The sequence below is a fragment of the Pipistrellus hanaki genome (assembly GCF_964339955.1).
Source record: "Pipistrellus hanaki genome assembly, chromosome: 6".
Lineage (NCBI taxonomy): Eukaryota > Metazoa > Chordata > Mammalia > Chiroptera > Vespertilionidae > Pipistrellus > Pipistrellus hanaki.
Genome location: NC_140508.1, coordinates 4046518 through 4067647, shown reverse-complemented (window position 1 = coordinate 4067647; position 21130 = coordinate 4046518). Strand labels below are relative to the sequence as shown.

The following is a 21130-nucleotide window of genomic DNA, read 5'->3' as shown; positions in this document are numbered from 1 at the left end:
CCAAACGTATACATGGGATGTGGGGGAGAGGCAGGGGAGAAAGGGGAGATGGAGGGAAAAGTATACATCAGTCAGCAAGAAGAGAACCACTGGAAGTTGGACAGAGCCAAAGTGGAGGTTAGCCCATAATACAGGCACAGGCATTGGGTGCCAGGTAAATCTTTGATGAGTTCTTGGAGGAAGGGACGTGAATACTCTTATAAATTGGAACTTACAATATCTTTTTTTATTGGATTGATAAATTCATTGAAGGTTAGCACTATATCCTTACTTCAAAATTTCCTAGTACTCATGTTTTTAGCAATTGCTGTTTGTCTACTGTCAACATGTTTGTAACTAGTGTGGATTTAATAGAAATATTTAAACAGATGCTTATGTATAGAAATATAGTTATTTGTGGAATTAGCTCTTTTCTTTGTTTGCCTCTTTTAAATTAATAAAATAGTGTTCTCAGATCTGTTCAAGGACTATTTATTAAGAACCTGTTGGTGTTCAGAATGTGTTCAAAGCTTTAACTCATTAGTTATTGTATGACCCGGTAATTTATAGATCAGGAAATGGAGGCTCTGAAAAATAAGTTGATTTAATTTTTTTAATTGACTTGATTTGTTTACATAGATACTGTTAGAATTAATTTAAATGTTGTGCAATTCTAAAAGTTAACTTTATCAAATTTACTTTTATTAATATGCTGTATACTTTTCCTATTTATAGTATACCTATAGAGTAGTATCATAGAAAGTAATCAGTGTGATTTGTTTGTGTACAGAGAAAGAATCAAAGAAGCTACTGACCATAATTCTGAAAAATATTTTAAAAATTAGTAACACAAAAGGGAAAGAATTGCTTTTGTATTTTGACGCTTCATTAGAAATCACTGTTGTGACACAAAAACTTTTTGGTGCAAATAAACATTGGGTAAGTGTTTAAACTATTTATAATAAAATCCATTATTTTCAGATTCTGGAACCTTTTGCTTACTTGGGATTATAAGTATTATTAATTTTTTTCTTTTTTAATATATTTTATTGATTTTTTTACAGAGAGGAAGGGAGAGGGATAGAGAGCTAGAAACATCAATGAGAGAGAAACATTGACTAGCTGTCTCCTGCACACCTCCCACCGAGGGTGTGCTCGCAACCAATGTACATGCCCTTGACCGGAATCGAACCTGGGACCCTTCAGTCCGCAGACTGATGCTCTATCCACTGAGCCAAACCAGTTTCGGCAAGTTTTATTAATTTTTTCTAGAATTTTTTAAATGACAAAGAGATTTTTAGTTCTTTAAATTTGTATTGGAATAGCTATCATAAAGTTAGCCATACCCTTTGAGATACCTATTAGGAAAAATTTCAGATGACAAAATTAGCAGCAGCTACTAAAAGCATTTAATGAATTCCTGCCAACTATTTAAAACATAAAATGAGACAAAACCCTGTTTTCAAGATAATAAATATAATTTGTGAAAATTACAGAATAAACCTCAGAATATGTAAGTAAGTGACATAAAGAAAATGAAGTACAGATATTGAGGGAAGAGAATGCTCTTTAGGAGCATTTGAAAGAAAGAAAGGCTGTAGAGATGGGGTTGAATGGCCTTTGAAGTTGATGGATAAAAGTAGGTAAAACCCTTTCTACCACGCTATGAGTTAGATATTGTCTAACTGGGAATCCAAGGTGACAATTCATGTTATGTTTGGGGGATATAGTGTGTCGACAAATTCAGGTAACAAAAATAGCATAGACTAGGTGGCTTAAACAACAAACATTGATATCTCACTGTTCTGGAGGCTGGAAAGTCCATGATCCCAGGTCCCAGCAGACATGGTGTCTGATGGGAGCACTTTCCTGGTTCATAGTGGCCATCTTTTCACTGGATCCTCACATGGTGGGTAGGAAAGGTGAGGGAGCTCTCTTGAGTCTCTTTTATTAGGGAACTGTCCCTTTTATGAGGGCTCTATGTTGGTTAGCTCATCACCTCCTGACTCCTAACACCATCACTTTGGGGTTTGGACTTCAACATGAATATAATGTAAAAGATTTATGGAGAGAGAGAGAGAGAGGGAGAGATTGAGAGAGAGAGAGAGAGAGAGAGAGAGAGAGAGAGAGAGAGAGAGGGAGGAGAGAGAGAGAGAGAATATGTTTATGAGCAGCCCTTGCCAAAATGACAGACTAAGAAGGCTGTGGTTACTGGGGAGTCATTAACGTATTCTGAGAAATATATTTATATCTTTACAAAATAATGACTTGAAATAAATTGGCATTTTTAAACAGGTAGAAAATAATTATATTAAAATAGAAAGAGCTAGAAGAAAATGTTATCACTAAATTAATTTAATTTTAGGAGTTTACCAGCAAACAAGGTATTTCAATTGCCGAAACACCCGTGCATATACTTTTTGATGCAAGTGGATCACAGGTATGCGTCTAACTTACTTGATTTTTGGGCTAAGTTTAACTCAAATAATGGCACAATAATAAAGTTCATGTTGGAGAGTAACTGTCTAAAAAAATAAATTGTCTAAACATGAAGAATGCTTTAATAAAATGTAAATTATTTTTAAACATGTTATTAATGACTATTTGAGTACAGAAGATAGATATTAAGTTTTTCATCAATACCAGTTTTGATAAGTTTAAAAATTAGAAGTATATGTCCTTCCACTAATGCCAAAGCTTGTGTTATGTCTATTAACATTTTTAAAAGTAGCTGCTTTTAGTTGAGTTATTTTGTAAGACTAAAAATTATAACAGTACATAGAATATGGAAAGAATTGACCTTTGGAAAGAATTGACTTTCAGAAGTGTGAGATGTCCAATGGTTTTGGGGGATATCCTATAGTTTGCAGTTTTAAATATTTTTTCTGCATTCCCCAACAGATTCTTGTGCCAGAAAGTCAAATCTCACCAGATGCAGAAGAACTCATTAGTTTGAAAGAAAATCCTAACTCTCCAAAGGAATTTGCTAAACCTCCAGAACGTATTAAAAATGGTACTCAAGGGGACAGAAAAAATAGTCAATCTGAGGTAAATATGGTGTCAAAATAGTAGTTTATAATATATATAGATAAATAGGTAGATAGGTAGATAGATCAAATTATTGCTACATATAATTACTGAGAAAAGCATCTGTAATATTTCAAAATACTTCCCCTGCCTTTTACAAATAGAAACAAAATATAGTGTTTTAGCAAATTATGTTTATGTGTAAGGGTTAGAACAAGGTGTAACCTACACTTGGAAATTCCAAGTTAGAGATATAACCTTTCTGTCTTCTGTATTCCCCTCTTCCTGTGCCATTGAGGGTCTCCTCTAGGCCACGCCCTGTAGCACCATTTCTCAGCCTCACCCTTCTTCATCATAGCTTCTGGGACACTGGACATTGCTAGCAGCCCTCTCTTCCTTTATGTCCTCCTATTGTTTGACTTCTATGTTAGTATTTTAATTCTCTACCTCTTTCTATTACTATATCAGAAATACTGTCTCCCTACCTCCAGAAAGTAGATTTGCTATCAAAGCTTCATATCCAAAATCCCTATGCCTTCTCCTTTAGTGAGCTTCCTTCTTATGTATAATTTAAGCTCTTAAAGTTCTATAGTTATATCTCCACTTATTGTCTTAATATTTCCTTCTCCATGTCTCTTCAAGCCCTTTCCTGAAGTCTAACATATAAGTCTTTACCTTTCATCTCAAATTTGTATCTGCCTTCATCTTACATAATAAAAGGGTAATATGCAAATTGACCCTAACAGGAGAACAACCGGTTGCTATGATATGCACTGACCACCAAGGGGCAGACACTCAACAAAGGAGCTGCCCCCTGGTGGACAGTGCACTCCCATAGGGGAAGCTCTGATCAGTCCTAAGCTGAGCTGACAGCTGTGAGCATAGTGTGGTGGTGGGAGCCTTTCCCACCTCCTGGGCAGCATTAAGGATGTCCAACTGCAGCTTAGGCCAATTCTCCGGGGAGCGGGCCTAAGCTAGCAGGTGGACATCTCCTGAGGGTCCTGGGCTAACAGAAGAATGTCTGACTGTCAGCTTAGGCCTGATCTATGGGGAGCGGGCCTACGCCAGCAGGTAGACATCCCCCAAGGGGTCCTGGGCTGCAAGAGGGCACAGACTGGGCTGAGGGACCCCCTCCCCCAAGTGATGAATTTTCATGCATTGGGCCTCTAGTACTTCCATAATGCACCATTGACAATATCCTTGATTCCAGCCTCTTCTCCCCCTTACTACAACCAATGCGTTAGGGTTGTGTTTCCTAGTATCTCCCTACTCTCTATCTTGTTCCTTTCATTCCTCTTTCACTTATATCGATTAACATATTAACCTCTTAATTTACCTTTGACAACATTGTTTCTTATGAGCTACCTTATATGGTAGAGCACTGGTTTTTCTTACTGTTAGCACTTTTCTGCTCAGAAAACTTTGTGATCTGTATTGATCTCACTTAGTCTAACCTTTGACTCTGTTCTGAGACTACAATTTTACTCTATCAAAATGCCTTTCAACTTTAAGAAGGTCAGTTGCTTTGATCTCTTTTTATGTCATGGTCATGCTTGCCTTGATACTTTTACTTCTGTTGTTCCTGTTTTACCTTTACTCATCTAAGGTGTATGTACATTTGCAAGTCTTGGTTCATTTTCATCTTCTTCCTAGAGTTTTTTCTGATTATTTCAGTGTTTACTAATCTTTTACCTTTAAACAACTATAAATCACATAGGCTTTTCCATGCATTTTATTATGTTGGTTAGGATTTTTTCCTTTAGTCTTATTTCTGTCATTAAATTTAAAATGTCATCTTATATTTCCCTTAGATGATTATATCAGAAAAGACATTTTTATGTCTTTATATCAGAATCATAACTTGAGTACCTATTAAAATGCAGTTTTGTGCCAGAATTCAGAAACTCAATGACATTCTTGGACTCCCCCATCCCCCACCCATCTTATACCTATTGAATCATATAGGACACATGTGTCAAACACAAGGCCCGCAGGCCAAATCCGGCCAGCCAGGCCTTGCAATGTGGCCCGCACCGCGCTATCATCACTGCACTCCGCTGTCAGTTTATGACATTGTCAGTTTATGACTGTTCAGTAAACCATTCGCCCCGCGATTTAGGCTGGATTTTAGATTTTGGCCCCTTCTCTGATTGAGTTCGACACCCCTAATATAGGACCTCTGGGAAAGATCTTAAGCACAGTAAAGATTTAAAACATTGCAGTATTGTGAAATAGCCACTATGTTTTCCGTATCAAAAGATACTGTGTTTTTACTGTGGTTGTTTCTCATGGTTTAAGATAATTACTCCTAGCAAAAGAAGAAAAGTCTGATGCCTCAATAAAAGTCTGAAGCATTTATATGATTGACTAAACTATTCAAGTCCTATTTGATATACCACTAGAAACTGCCTTTAAAAAAAAAAAAAAGATATTGGTTTCATAGTTTGTTTCCTGCTTAATGTTAAATTCACTTTTCTCCTGTGCTCTCCCACCTTTCTTCCATGCATCATATGGAAGTCTCCGTCAGTGTTTTTTTCCCTGTCTTAGGGGCAGGTGCCTTTTTAAAATAGCTCTCTCCTCCTCCTCTACACTTTGTCACCATCTACTTCTTTATATGTTACCCTGTAACATTCCTGTCCCATGTTGTTCCTGCCTATGCTTATCTACTTCTGTGGCTCTTATCAGTCATTCCAGGATGAAGTTAAAAATGCAGCTCATCTGACCTCAAGCTTGTGTGTCATTGAGTTTCTGAATTCCTGTAGCTACTTTTTACTCCAAAGGCAGTTTAGTCTTTGCAAAATATTTAAACAACGTTTTAAATGTGAGAAAGTTTTAGACAATGATTAACATTATGAATGCATTCACAAACAAGTTTAATCAACATGTATTTAAATATCCTCTTCATGAAATAGAATAGGAAACTGTGAACCATTGATTAACTAGCTAAACTCAGTAGCAATAATTTTTTTTTTTACATCTCTAGATGTTCTATAAATATTCTTTAAAAACAATATCCTTTTCTTGTTTTCGTTTCCTGTTCAATACCAAACATTTGAATAAAATTCTTAATGAAAGGCAGCCTAAAACAAATTTCTGGGCATCATCTTATCTAATAAAGAGGTAATATGCAAATTGATCATCACCCCAACACAATATGGCCACCCCCCATTTGGTCAAAGATGACTGTCCCATGTGGACACAAGATGGTCAACACAAGATGGCTGGCAGGGGAGCTCAATTGTGGGTGATCAGGCCTGCAGGGGAGGGCAGTTGGGGGCAATTGGGTCAGCGGGGAGCAGTTAGGCATCGATCAGGAGAGTGGTTGGTGGTAATCTGGCAGGCAGAAAGGCAAGTGGTTGGGAGCCAGCAGTCTTGGATTATGAGAGGGATGTTCACTGCCCTTTTAGGCCCAATCCTGGGATTGAGTCTATAAGGACAGTCAGACATCCCTTGAGGGATCCCAGATTAGAGAGGGTGTAGGCTGGCCTGAAGGACACACCCCTTCACCCCATGCATGAATTTTGTGCACCAAACCTCTAGTTATACTAATAAAGGGGTAATATGTTAATTAGGGCAGATGTCTTCTGGACATTAATCTGGACATCCATTGGACAAAGACACAGTGGCTTTGAGGCCTGGGGCTCAGGCAGCCTTCAGCTTAGGTGGCCATGAGCCCCAGAGGCTGCAAGACCCAGGGCTTAGGCAGCTGTGAGCCCCAGCAGCTCAAGCAGCCATGAGCACTGTTGGCTGTGGGGCTCAGGGCTCAGGCCTCACAGCCCCAATGGCCGGCAGTGCCAGCAGCAGCAGGGTAATGGGAGTGGTGCTTCCCCTGATTATCCAGATTGCCTCCTGCAGAGGGAGGCCAGACTGTGGCTTAAGCCACCAAAAGGATATCCCCTGAGGGCTCCAGGATTATAGGACGGGGCAGGCAAGGCTGAGGGCCCCCCCCCCCCCCCCCCCCGTGCATGAATTTTCATGCACCAGGCCTCTAGTCCTATATAATAAAAGGCTATTATGCAAATCGGCTGAATGGCAGAACGACAATTGCTATGACGTGCACTGACCACCAGGGGCAGATGCTCAATCTAGGAGCTGCCCACTGGTGGTCAGTGCGATCCCATAGGAGGAGCACTGCTCAGCCAGAAGTCCTGAGCCAGGCTCACAGCTGGTGAGTGCTGTGCAGCGGTGATGGTGGGAGCCTCTTCCACCTGCATGGTAATACTAAGGGTGTCCAACTGATGGCTTAGGCCCACTTTCTTAAGGACTCCCAAACTATGAGAGAGTGCAGGCTGGGCTGAGGGACTCCCTGAGTGCACAAATTTTGTGCTCTGGGACTCTAGTGTTGTTTCTTAAATGTCACATATCTTTTGTGTACAGTTAGGGTAAGTTATTATAAGACTAGAATATTTAATTTCAAAAAATACTGTGTGTTTATTATGGTTATTTCTCATGGCTTAAGATAATCACTCCTGGCAAAAGAAAAATGTCTGAAGCTTCAATCCTTGTTACTGGTGCAGAAATATACAACAAGAGAAGTCCATTACATTTAATCAACACATGTGAGTTTTCTAGTCTTAAAAGATTTCTATCAACTGTTAATATATTTTAAATCAGGCCTTTTTAAATTCAGGGGTATGCTGGACATAATTTACCTGGAGGATATGTTGGGGATATAAAAATTGAAAACTATGAACCACTAATGTTTTGTAATTGTCAAGAAATTTCAAATGTCTAAGAGAGGTTTAATGGGTATTGACATATAAATATTATTTAAAATATTAAAATCCAGCATTAATAGTTTAATATTCAAGTGGGAGCAGCATGACATAGTGGATAAAACATTGAATTAGGCCACATTGGCTTGTTTCCCCACTCCCAACTGTGTACATGATACAGATTATCCTCTAGCTAAGCTTAGAACCAGTTACCCTTCTATAAAAGTGTGTAGAGGTTTAAGGAAAAATCATTCATTCACATGACAAGGGAATATTGTGAAACATTTGGACAGTACCTGTTATATACTTAAAGTTAAATAAAAATAAATAACCTGATACTATATATAAATTGCTATAAATACCATCTTATTTATCTTTTTAAAAAATATATTTTATTGGTTTTTTAACAGAGAGAAAGCGAGAGGAATAGAGTTAGAAACATCAATGAGAGAGAAACATCAATCAGCTGCCTCCTGCACATACCCCACTGGGGATGTGCCTACAACCAAGATACATGCCCTTGACCAGAATCAAACCTGGGACCATTCAGTTCACAAGCCGACACTCTATCCATTGAGCCAAATAGTCAGGGCTATTTAATCTTTATGACAATTTTTTGTTCTTTTTAAAGAAATCTTTATAACAAATTAGTAGTGACCTCTGTTTCCAGAATCCAATTGCCTATTGGGCTGTTGTCTAATGTTCAATAGGCTACTCAAAAGCAAGTCCAAGATAAATTCATGTTTCAACCACCACCACCCCTCGCTAATTTTTTTCTCCACTTCTTACCTTGGTAAATGGTATCAACTTACTCATTTAAACCAAAACCTGGGGACCATCTTAGAACTTTCCTTTTTTACCTTCCTCATCTAAATAGTACCTCAATAATAACAATATGTAATGTTAAAAACCCATAAATATGACAGTCCTTCTTTCTCCTTTTTAGCAGCACCACGAAGAGGAAAAATTAAACCACCGCTACAAGTGAGGAGTTCTGCAGAGAAACTTGATGTTTCTAAAACTGGAATGGATAATGCTGTATCACATCAGTCTAAATCACCTGCAGAAAGAAGTAGAGGAGATGAGACACACAAAGTAACTTTACTTGGAAAGCATTTTTACAATAAGTTATTTATCAGGTTATTGTAGAAATACATATAGAGTTACAAGCAGTGAGTGTCTTCGTTTAAGGCATTGCTTTTTTAGAAGTTATCACTTATTGTCCTTGAAAGTAAGGTCATTCTCACATACAACTCATTTATTGTACTGACAATATACTTTAGGAATATCCATTTAATATAACTCTGATTTACCCATTTGGTGGGAGAATGGACTCATCATCATTCTTTAGTTATACAAATTAGTATCTTCTATGAGGATATTCTAGTTTAGAAATATAAAATACAAGTGGACTCTGTCCTTAAGTATCTTCAGCTCTAACATGGGAATTAGATAAATTAATAAGATAATTCTACTATTGGATAAATCTTCTCAAATATACTTATAGGGTTCAGTAGAAACATAGTGGGGGCCTAATGTCTAACCCCAGAGCTGGAGGGGGAAGGGAAAATCAAGATAAGCTCTCTAAGGAGATGGAAAATGAGTTGATTTTTGAAGGATAAGTAAAGGTTATTAAAATGGACATTTAGAAGAAGGGTATTCATTCCAGGTAACTGAGGAAACAGAGCAGGGAATGGATAGGAGAAAGCTGTTCCTTGGATAAATAGGAGGTAATTAGATGTACAGATAACTTTGTAGGTGACGAACACCTAGTAGCTAGCTTTTGTTTCCTCTGAAGTGTGAAGATGTTGGATTTTTCTTGAGGATAAATTGATGTAGAGGGTTCAGGGACAAGTTTTGGATAGCTACTGAGAGATAATGGAGAAGGCTAAGATTGAGTATCAGTGTTAGGCAATGTAGAGACCCAGTTTAAATTAGAGTCTATAAATTTTATCATAGCATTGGTTCAAAAATGTGTAAAGGAGATCTAAGATGGTGGTATAGGTAAATACCTATACTTGTTGCCTCTAACAACCACATCAAAACTATTATACAACTAAAAGACAAAACAATTATCCAGAACCAGCTGACTGAGTGGAAGATCTCCAACTTGAAGGAAAGAAAAAACGCATTGAAATTGGTAGGAGGTATGGAGGTGTGGCGGTACAGAGGCGTACATGAAATGGGCTGGAAACTGGGTGCGTTGTTTTTTTCACTTGGGAGGTAGATACAAGTTCCTGGTTGCACTGAAGTCCATTTCCAGGCAAGACTCTGGGGACCCAGACTCATATGGGGAGAAACTGGACTGTCTAGCATCTGGCTGGAACAGAGGGCACTTTCTCTCAGAGGTGCTCACAGTGACCATTGTTCCTGCATGGGGTTGTGGGATATGGAGATGCGGGGACCTCCAGGGTACAGGGCTGACTGTCAGCCATTGCTGTTTGTTCCACCCTGGTGATTCTCTGAGACTATACCCCACTCAATTTACAACCCCATCCAAGCTGTGTGCAGTGGTTTTTGCATATGAATGGCCTTCCTTTTGCAGCCTAAGACCTAACAAACTGCCGCTGGGTCAGAGAGCTCCAAAGCTTCCCAAAAAAGGCCCCAAAATTATGAACAACAAATACATATCTGTCAATAAGTGAATCTACAAATCAAGTGAATAAAAAATCTGATGAACAGAATAAACTGGTGAATATAATAGAATCAGGAGGAGTTCTGCAGAGAAACTTGGTGTTTCTAAAACTGGAATGAATAATGCTGTAGAAAGGGAGTGGACTGACAATCCTTAGGGGGAAGAGGGTGTGGGAGATGCAGAAAGAGATTGGACAAAATTCTTACATCTATGGACGAGGTAGTTGGGGGGAGGATAAGGGCATGGGGTGGGGTGGGAATTGGGTGGAAGGGAGCTATGGGAGGGGGAAGAAACATTTGTAATAATCTGAACAATAGATATTTATTTTAAAAAAATGTGTAATCCCTCAAAGTTTAGTATCTTTGGTGTTAGATTAAAAAAGATTATAATAATAAAAAATGATTGCAAACAGAAAAAAGAAAAAGAATAGATGATTTTTAAAAAATTAAATGGTTATGTGGCATAAAGATAAAGGGTGCAAGAGTTGAATATATTAGAAAAAATAGTCTAAGTGATGGTTCAAATTGTCTTGCTAAATGTTTCTTACTAGGGACACTATTCAGTTTTGTGGTGTGGTACAGAATGTTATAGGATGATAAGCATGCTAGGCCTGTGCTTGCTTATTGTCAGGGGAACCTTTCTGTCTTTATGACCACCAAAACCACACCTACACATTTTCATACTGCTCCTCTCCCACGGTATTAGAACTACTGGCTAGAATAAGTAGGAAAGAAAGCCAGGATGAGGCAAAATATCTTGGCCTAGAGAGTATTTTCTTTTGACATATTTTTATTTTATCTGGGTAAGTGTATCTGTTGCTGTGGGAAAAGGGAAACTTGCTATAGTTAAGAAGATGGTTGTGCAATAAGTTACAAAACATTTAATGTTCCATAATTTCCAACTCCTTTATGTATATTAGTGAAAAGACAGAATAGATGCAGGTTATGAGATCAAAACAATAGGAAATGTGCCATGAAGGTTCTAGAAATTGTCAATTCCAGATAAAGATTTAATTGTTTTACTGGCTATGAAGTGACCAGAAAATTTATAGGATTTTATGCTTTCTTATCTGCAGTGAAAGTCATTTTCTTGTATTTTAGGCTAACTGATATTCTAAAATGGGAATAACCTTAATGAAATACAGTTAATACTTGAACAACATGACCTTAAGTTCATTTACACATGGATTTTTTTCATTAAATTCTGTAAATATTTGTATTTTCTCAATATTTTCTTAACATTTTATTTTCTCTAGCTTTATTGTAAGAATATAGTATAGAATACATATAACATACAAAATATGTATTAGTCAGCTGTTTATGTTATCAGTAAGGCATCCAGACAGTTGCTATTAGTAGTTAAGTTTTGAGGTAATCAAAAGTTATATGCAAATGTGACAGAGGTCACAATTTGTTTTAAGGTCAACTGTAAATAGAAATACTATCCAACTTTTAATAGCAAAGCAAATTTATTTTTAAATTTTTAATCTTTAATATTATTAATTAATAATATTAATTTTTAATAATTTTAAAAGTTGTTTTCCTACAATACCTTAATTCAAATTTACTGTAACATGTTTCCTGTGTTTATAGCATATGAAAAATGCTGACGTTACAGAAAAGACAGAAAATAAGGACATTGAATTCCTAAACCAAAATTTTAGTAAGTACTTTTTAAATTTAATCTTCTTTATAAAACTTCCTTTTGGCCACACTGGCTTTCTTTGATTTCAAAAAAAAAAGATTTATAATAAATGTATTCAGCTTTATTCAAGGAACTTAGAAGTAACAAAGAAATATACTCTCTGTTCCCAAGATGTTTGGGTTTGAAAAGGGGAAAACTCGATTGATCAATCTCTTTATCCCAATATTTAAACCTTGATCAAAATCTATCCCAATTTTGCCCTGCCAATTGCATGAAAAAAATGAAAATACCTTAATTTTTGTTTTATTTAGATGACTCCAAGAATTTTGTTCTCGGTTCTCAAGCAGCAGGAAAAATAGATAAATCTGTGTAAGTATGAGAAAGCTCATCAAATTTTTTAGTGTGTGTATTTACTTTTAGATGAATGTAACAAATTTAAAGGAAAAAGCTTTCTAGTTTCATTAGAGGCTTGATTCACAAAATTTGTGTGTATGGGGATGGGGGGGGCAGATCCCTCAGCCCAGCCTGTGCCCTCTGGCATTCCAGGACCCCTTGTTCCTAACTGCCAACCTGCTCACTCCTAACTGCCCACCTGCTTGCTCCTTACCACTTGGTTCACAGATCCTTAGCCCTGCCTCAGGGGCAGGAGAAGCTCCCGCCACTGTAGCTGCACTTGTCAGCCTTGAGCAGGAATTCTGGCTGAGCCGTGCTCCCACCATGAGAGCACACACTGACCACTAGGGGGCAGCTCCTACATTGGCCACCAGGGGGCAGCTCCTACATTGGCCACCAGGGGGGATCTCCTACAGTGTCTTTTCCTGGATGTCAGTGCATTGTCACAGTAACCAGTCATTCTGGTCGTTATGCCATAAAGGTCGCTGGGCTTTTATTATATGATTGTTTATAGCATTAATCATCTCTCACATATTATGATAGCACAATGGGAAATAGTCTGTTTTGTCCATAAGTACCAACATAACTACTTTCAAATTGAGAGATTCAAATGAATGAGATTTTTAAAATAATAAAGTATCAATGTCTAGAAATGTAACCTACTTTAAATATACAGTGGACCATGTAAGTTATGTGAGATGTATTTATCAATAGGTAAATATAAATATAGTAGCAATAATGGAACTTTTAAATCTTTAATTTTATTAATTATATGATAAATTTTAACTTTCTTTTTTTAATTTTAACTTTCATAATGACTTACTAAAATATTTTCATACTTGACTGGTAAAATTGCTATCAATAAACACTGACTATATTTTAAAAAAACAAAGTCTTATGTCAAAATTATAGCTAATGTTTTATGATATATTAAGCAAATGAATTTATTTTCCAGGTTACCGGATGTTTCATACAACATTCATGGAAATAAAATGCCTTCTAAATGGGCATGTTGGACGCCTGTAACAAATATTAATCTGTGTAATAATCAAAGAGCAAGTACTTCACAAGGAGACACATTTCTTCAAGGTGAAACATACACAGTTGCCCTAACTAGTTTGGCTCAGTGGATTGAGCGTTGGCCTGAAGACTGAAGGGTCCCAGGTTCAATTCTGATTAAGGGCATGTACCTTGGTTGCGGGCGCATCCCCAGTGGGAGTTGTGCAGGGGGCAGCTGATCGATGTTTCTCTCTCATCGATGTTTCTAACTCTCTATCCTCCCTTCCTCTCTGTAAAAAAATCAATAAAATATAAATATTTTAAAAACATACACAGTTGACTCTTTAAAAAAAAGTTTTTATTGATTTCAGAGAGAAAGAGAGGGAGAGAGAGATAGAAACATCAATGATGAGAGAGAATCATTGATCAGCTGCCTCCTGCACATCCCCCACTGGGGATCAAATATTAAATACAGGCATGTGCTCTGACTCTGACCCAGAATCAAACCGGTGACCTCCTGATTCATAGGTCAATGTTCAACCACTGAGCCATAGCAACCCAGCTACTGTTGACTCTGAAACAACACAGGTTTGAACTGCATGGGTCCATCCATTTATGTGCAGATTTTTTTTCAATAAATTTTATAAAGGTATTTTCTTTCTCATGATTTTCTTAATATTTTTCCTCTCATTTACAAGAGAAAATAATCTATACTAATAAAAGGATAATATGCTAATTAGACCAGACATCTTCCAGAAGTCCTTCTGGACAAATCCATGGTGGTGAGGCCGAGGCAGAAGCCTTTAGAGGTGATCAGGCCTGCAGGGGAGAGCAGTTAGGGGAACTAGGCCTGCAGGGGAAAATAGTTAGGGGGATTAGGCCAGCAGGGAAGAGCAGTTAAGGGATCAGGTAAACAGGGAAGAGCAGCTATGGGGATCAGGCTGACAGGGAAGAGCAGTTATGGGGATCAGAACAGCAGGAAGATCAGTTAGGTTAGGGTAATCATGCAAACAGGCAGAGGTGGTTAGGGGTGATCAGGCAGGCAGGGGAGCAGTTAGGAGCATCAGGCAGGCAGGTAAGCAGTTAGGAGCCAGTGGTCCTGGATTGTGAGAGGAATGTCCGACTGCCTGCATCGGCCCTAAACCGGCAGACAGACATCCCCCGAGGGGTCCCAGATTAGAGAGGGTGCAGGCCAGGCTGAGGAACACCTGCCCCTCCATGCACAAATTTCGTGCACCAGGCCTCTAGTATAGTATATAAAACACATCATACAAAATATGTGTTAATTGACTATGTTATTAAGTTTTGTGAGTCAAAAGTTATACGTGGATTTTTTACTGTTTAGGGGTTGATAACCCAAACCCTGTGTTGTTCAAGGGTCAACTATAGTTTTTTCTATATATAATAGTAGTTCAGGGGAATAGTCATTTCTTGAAATGTCTCACAAATATATTTGGTTTTAACAAAGTTTATACATTATCTGTTTATTAATTTAACTAGAGGTCTGGTGCACGAAATGTGTGCACAGGTAGGGTGCGTAGGCCCGGCCGGTGATCAAGGCTGATCTGTGGGACCACCAGTAGGGTGATTAGAGCCCCAGCTTGCACCCACCTCAGCCTGGTGCTTCCCACTTGCTATTCCCGCCACCTCCCTCTGTGGCATGACCAGTATCTGCGGAGTGACCAGCAGGGTGACCAGGGGGTCTCTGCTCACACTTGCCTTGGCCAGCCTGGCACAACCTGCTCACCAGCCCTGCCCCCTCACCACTTCCACCTGTCAGGCCTGTAGGCTGGGGGCAGTTCCTGCATGGTCAGTGTGTGTTGTAGTGACTGGGTCATTCCACCAGTGGTTCTGCTGTTTGGTTAATTTGCATATTAGGGTTTTATATAGATAGATAAGGATTAATTTCTCTTTTTCCTACTAGATACTGCTATCAACAAAAACAAATCATCCTCTTCAGTATCTGATGATAATTCTGAAGAAACAGGAAAGGTGGAATATAAAAAAGAAATAATGCAGTGTAACAAAATAGATAAAGGAGTAGATGGTTGCAGAAGAACCAATCAGCAACTAAATCAATGTTCAAAGCAGAAAAATATTGAAGATACCAAGCAGAGTGATTGGCATATTGAATCTGAAACTACTTTTAAATCAGTTCTCCTAAATAAGACGGTTGAAGAATCTCTCATCTATAGAAAGAAATACATATTGTCAAAAGATGTGAATACTGCTATTTGTGATAAAAGCCCCTCTCATAGTAAAAATACAAAGAGTATTAGGAAATCAAGGAAAAGATTAACATCTGAATTTAATTTCTTGGATTTGAAACAAAAGAAAATGGTGAGCTTTCAGTATGTTTTATTTCTGCATACCCATAGCATGCCTACTTAATAACAGAAGAAAGAAACTTGTTTGATTGCTGCAAATTTAACATTTGGAAATACTTTGTTCTTTCATTCAAAGTCAGAGCAAGTGCCTATTGAATCCCTGCATCTCTAATCCTGGCTCTGATAAAACACATGCCTGTGAGTGCCATAGGCATGTATGTAGGAATTGCGTGAATGAACTCTGTTTTGGCTCCTTTTTCTATGTGTGAGCCACATATGTAATTTTTAATTTTCTAGTTATATTACAATTTCTATAATACATTTTTAAAGTTTATAAGAGAAATTCATTTTAATATATACTTTTACTTTTCAGTTACAGTTGACATCTGGTATTAATATTAATTTCTGCCTTGTTTCCTCTTGTTGGGTCTCTCACTCTGTCCCTTAGATTTTTTTGAACATGCATGTAGAACTGTATGTGCCTTTGCCTCTTAAATAGTGCTTAACTTTCTTCTTAATAAATGGTTGTGTTTTGTGATTTTTTTTCACTCTAAACTATAAGTGTAAACTTTGCAAATAGTAACTATCTGAAGTATTTTTTTTGCATTATTGCATTAAAGTTTTACAAGGTTTTTTTTTAAGAAAGGATTTTTTTTGCATTATTGCATTAAAGATTTACAAGGTTTTTTTTTTAAAGAAGGATGTAAGTGGGGTGGAGGATACTATCTTCCATAACTGTTGCTCATCCCCATTGGATGCCCCACTTTCTTCAGATTAATCATCTGTAGAACAGCTCCAGGACAGTTTTAGCTATTTTATACCATACTTTGAGACCTATATTTGGGCCATCTGTTTTATTCCATTCTATTTGTTTATTCTTTCACCAGTACTGCACTATACTTATAACTCTATCATTATGCCTTAAAAGTAGGGTAATGTCAGTTCTCTAACTTTGTTCTTCTCCTTCAACATTGTGTTGGCTATTCTGGGTCTCTTGCTTCTCCATGTATACTTGAGAATCATATTGTTGATATCTTAAAAATAACTTTCTAAGATATTGATTGGGATTACATTGAATCTTTAAATCAAATTGGAAAAAACTGACCTCTTGACAATATTGACCCTTTCCATTTATTTAGATGTTTTATTTTTCATACGAGTCATGAAGTTTTCCTCATATATATCTTGTGTATATAATTTCATATTCCAATTGTTAGTTAGTTACTGATGTATAAGAAAGTGATTAGTTTTTATTATTGCTTTTATATCCTTCCACCATTTCTATAATGGCTTTTTAGTTCCAGGAATATTTTTGTTGATTGAGATTTTTATACATAGACAAAAATAGTTTTATTTCTTCCTTCCCAATCTGTTTACCATGTATAGCCTTTGCTTGTCTATTGCCTTAGCTAGGACTTTAGTATGATGTTGATAGGAGTATGAGAGCAGACATCTTTTTCTTGTTTCTGATCTTAGTGGGAAAGCATCTGGTTTCCATTAAGTATGATGTTTGCTGTATTTTCTTTTTATGAACTTAATGAAGTAGAAGACATTCTCCTGTGTTCCTGGTTTTCTAAGAGATATGAATGGATATTGGATTTTGTCAAAATGTTTTTGTGCATCCATTGATGTGATCATGATTTTCTTTTTTAACTCAATATGATGGATTACATTAATTCATTTTTAAAAACTGAATCAGCTTTGCTTACTTGGCTGATTCCACTTGGCTGTGGTAGACAATTCTTTTTATACATTTTTGGATTTGATTGCTAATATTTTTCAGGATTTTTGCATCTGTGTTCATGAGCTGATAATGTCTTCATAAAATGAGTTAAGAAGTATTCCCTATGCTTCTGTCTCCTGGAAGATTGTAGAAAATTGTTATACTTCTTAAATGTTTTATAGAACTCACCAGTAAACCCACCTGACCCTGGTGCTTTCTGTTTTGGAAGGTATTAACTATTGACTTAATAAATACAGGCCTAGTCAGGTAATTCTTCCGTGAGTTTTTAAAGAATTTCAAGGAAATGGTCCATTTAATCTAGGTTATCAAATTTATGGGCATAGAGTTGTCTATAATATTTCTTTATTATCCTTTTAATGTCCATGTAATTACTAGTGATAGCCTCTTTGGGTATTAATAATATCTGTATTTTACATCTTTCTTTTTATCTTAGTTAACCTTACTAGAGGCTTGTCAACTTTATTGATCTTTACAAAGAACCAGTTTTTTAGTTTCCTTTATTTTTTATATGAGTTTCACTTTTAAAAAGTAATATCTACAGAGCACTTTTCACAATTATTTCTATATGTTAAAAAACTTACCCTGACTTGTTTTAATGCTTAACAAAGACCAAACTTATCAAGTAATTTCTGACTCCCTTCATTTCTTTGTGGCTATACATAGAAACCGATTTTTATTTTTCCTTTTATTTCTTTTTCAGCCTTTATTTTTATTTGAAGGTTAAGTTATAGGGTTTTTAAAATAATTTATAAATTATTTCAGAGAGAAAAGTCAAAAGGGAAAATACTTGCTGATGCAGCAGAATCTTTGATAAGTCAAATTAATAAGAGATACAAACCAAAGGATGGTATACAGTCTGCAAGAAAGTTAAAGGAGTCTTTCATTAACAGGTATGTTCTTACGTTTGAGACATGAATATTTTTCTGACAGATACAACTAAATTCTTTTACACTGTTTTAAGGTTAGTTTTCAACAAGTTAAAATAATGTAACTTACTAGTAGAAAACACATAGTTATTTTCTTTTGTAAATAGTAGCTGTTTAAATTAGAACTAAATTTGAAATTAGACATTCTAGTATCTTATATTTTATAAAGTATCAAAAATACCAAATTGATGCAGCATATCATTTTAGAAATCTTTAAGATATAAACATTCTAGAAATTTTTCATTGAGCCTAGTGATGAGTAAAATGAAGCATATTTAAATATATTGCTTAAGAAGTCAACCAAAGGACATATATGCTTGCGTATGAGATACAGATGGATACAGATGGGGAAGGGGGAGAGTGTGAGGGCATGTGCTGGGGGTTGGGAAAGGACAGGAGAGGTCAATAGGGGGAAAAGGAGACTTATGACCCAAATATGTTCTACCTTATATAGAATGTCTTTTATGGAAAACATTCTGTTAATACTGAATTACTTTCTTAATTTTGACAAAACCTTTTTTATAGTGGTCTTTCAAACAAATCTGATCTACAGCTCAGCAAGGTAAGTTTCATTATTTAACTATTCTATATAATAGAATTTGACTATAAATACTAAAATAGAATAATGGTATGATGAAATTAGATTTAATGTTTTCAACATATTAATAAAAGGATTAAACAACTGACATGTTTAGTGGCAAGTACTCAAAAGAAGCCCTCTACTCTGCTTTTCAAAGAAAATGCTTCTTTTACATATATGAGCATGATATTTTTAGTTTTTGGTTCATGATTTAGTATATCTTTTTTTAAGGCTACATACCAGTTTTCCATTATTCTGTGGCCAGGTTTTAGTTTTCCACTATAATAGTAAGTGGGTCATTTATAACTTTGAGCTTATTCAGGTATGACAAAGGATGGAGGGGCATTACAGTAGTTTCTACAGGCCACTATAACAAAAATAGCACTGTCTGGTGGAGTGGCTCAGTTGGTTGAGCATCATCCTGTGCATGGAAAGGTTGCCAGTTCAATTCCTGATGATACCGAACTTTTTGGACTAGAACCCAAATTCTTTGTCCGCTGTAATTGAAGAATGATTTCATGGACAAAAAGTGGTATAGCAAAGATGGAGATTTATTGAAGAGCAAGTACATACTCCCACAGAGGGAGAGGGAAGTCCCACAGAACTGAATCCCATGTAGGGAGGGAGAAGAGTCCCACAGAATGGACTCCCACATGGAGAGGGGGGAAGAGCCCTACTGGGTTCCCTATCCTTGTGGCTTATAAAGGCTGCAGATCCTGGCGCCTTGATATCCCTTCTGATTGGTCATTATTCCCTTAGACTGGTTACTATAGTAACTCCTGGGTTCAAAGATTGAACCTCACATGAGACATGTGAGGTTCTCCCTGCCCTTCTTTCTTGTTTTCCTATTCCCTTTGGGCTTTCTTCTATTTTGTAAATATGGATGTTTCTTGGCTATTTCTAGTTAACCTTGTCTTACATAAATATACCTGTTGTTGCCTCCTTGTCTTATGGAAATGTAACTGCACTTGGCTTCCTTGTGTTATGGAAATGTACCTTCTCCCAGTCTGCAGCCTTTCCATAGACCTCAATTCTAAAGAATCTCTAAGCCAGCCTATGTTCCCCCAGAATTCCTGCTTCACTGATAAGGGGCATATACCTGGGCTGTGGTTTGACATAAAGGACATATACCTTGGGTGCATGAGGAAGGCAACTGATCAGTGTTCCTCTTTCACATCAATGTTATCTCTTTCTGAATCCCTTCCTCTTTTTAAGCAAGTCCTACTGTGAGGATAAAAAAAAAATACTATAGATTGGGTGGCTGAAACAATAAATATTTATTTCTCACCATTCTGAAGGCTGGAAAGCCCAAGATAAAGACACTGGCAGATTTGGTGTCTGCTGGCTGCCATCTTCTTGCTACATTCTCACATGGTGGAGGGATATGACTTACTATATCTTTGTCCCCATTTTTTTCTAGCTAATCCTAGCTGAAAGATTTAAGTCGTTGATACCTGCGCAGGCTATATAGCTACCTCAAATGGTGAATAAAGAAAAATTTGAATTTACTTAAGGAAAAAGTGATGCAGGATGGGAATATCCAAAGGGAAAGGCTACGTAGTACTGAGTCAAACAGGTATTGGTTCCATGATAGCAGCAAAAATACACTTAGGACAGTGAAACTGTTGCAGAAGACCAAAAAAAATACCAAGTACACTTCCTAGAGAAAAGGAGGGACCCCGTTTATTAACACTAGTGGACTCCGGAATTAATTTCCAAATCAGAGTGAAGAAACATGCAGAGGGCTTCACTGTACTGTTTATAGCCTTCTGTGGTCTTTGTCTTGCAGATATTGTTCCACCCCCTTTTGTGGACTTATAGCAAGGCCCCCAGGTGTTGGGACTCCCTAGGCCATATCCAATAATCTGTCCTGGGGCCAGCGATAATGAGCCCCCCTCCTTTGTGCATTGTTCAAAGTTTGTATGGCCTACAAGACCAGTTTCCTCCTCATCTCCTCCCTCCCTCCCCTCCTTGCCCCACAAGCTTATTTTAGCCTTGTGGAGCAAGGACCAGGGGCTATTATGGTGAACAGGGATGATGACTGCTCTTAGTTACTTCCTGCGAGAAAGTGTCAATGACCAAAGGGTTAGCATCCCACTTCTTCCTCTCAAAGGGGTTTGTAGGGAGTTCTCCTGATTTTTAGGACCATCTGAAGTTTAAA

At 37.2% G+C, this 21130-nt stretch overlaps 1 protein-coding gene across 1 annotated transcript in view; it reads left to right on the top strand.

Moving 5' to 3' along the window:
- The window catches only part of SYCP2 (synaptonemal complex protein 2), a gene marked incomplete at its 5' end in the record, with an annotated part of 88814 nt that overhangs the window by 18626 nt on the left and 49058 nt on the right, over window positions 1-21130 (top strand). Inside the window, 11 exons of the mRNA XM_084888977.1 lie at window positions 770-918; window positions 2345-2419; window positions 2881-3027; window positions 7466-7565; window positions 8668-8816; window positions 11949-12018; window positions 12312-12369; window positions 13349-13482; window positions 15317-15732; window positions 18226-18353; window positions 18915-18951. Of these exons, the coding sequence (XP_084745103.1) occupies window positions 770-918; window positions 2345-2419; window positions 2881-3027; window positions 7466-7565; window positions 8668-8816; window positions 11949-12018; window positions 12312-12369; window positions 13349-13482; window positions 15317-15732; window positions 18226-18353; window positions 18915-18951 (1463 nt within the window). The remainder of the gene's footprint in view (window positions 1-769; window positions 919-2344; window positions 2420-2880; window positions 3028-7465; window positions 7566-8667; window positions 8817-11948; window positions 12019-12311; window positions 12370-13348; window positions 13483-15316; window positions 15733-18225; window positions 18354-18914; window positions 18952-21130) is intronic.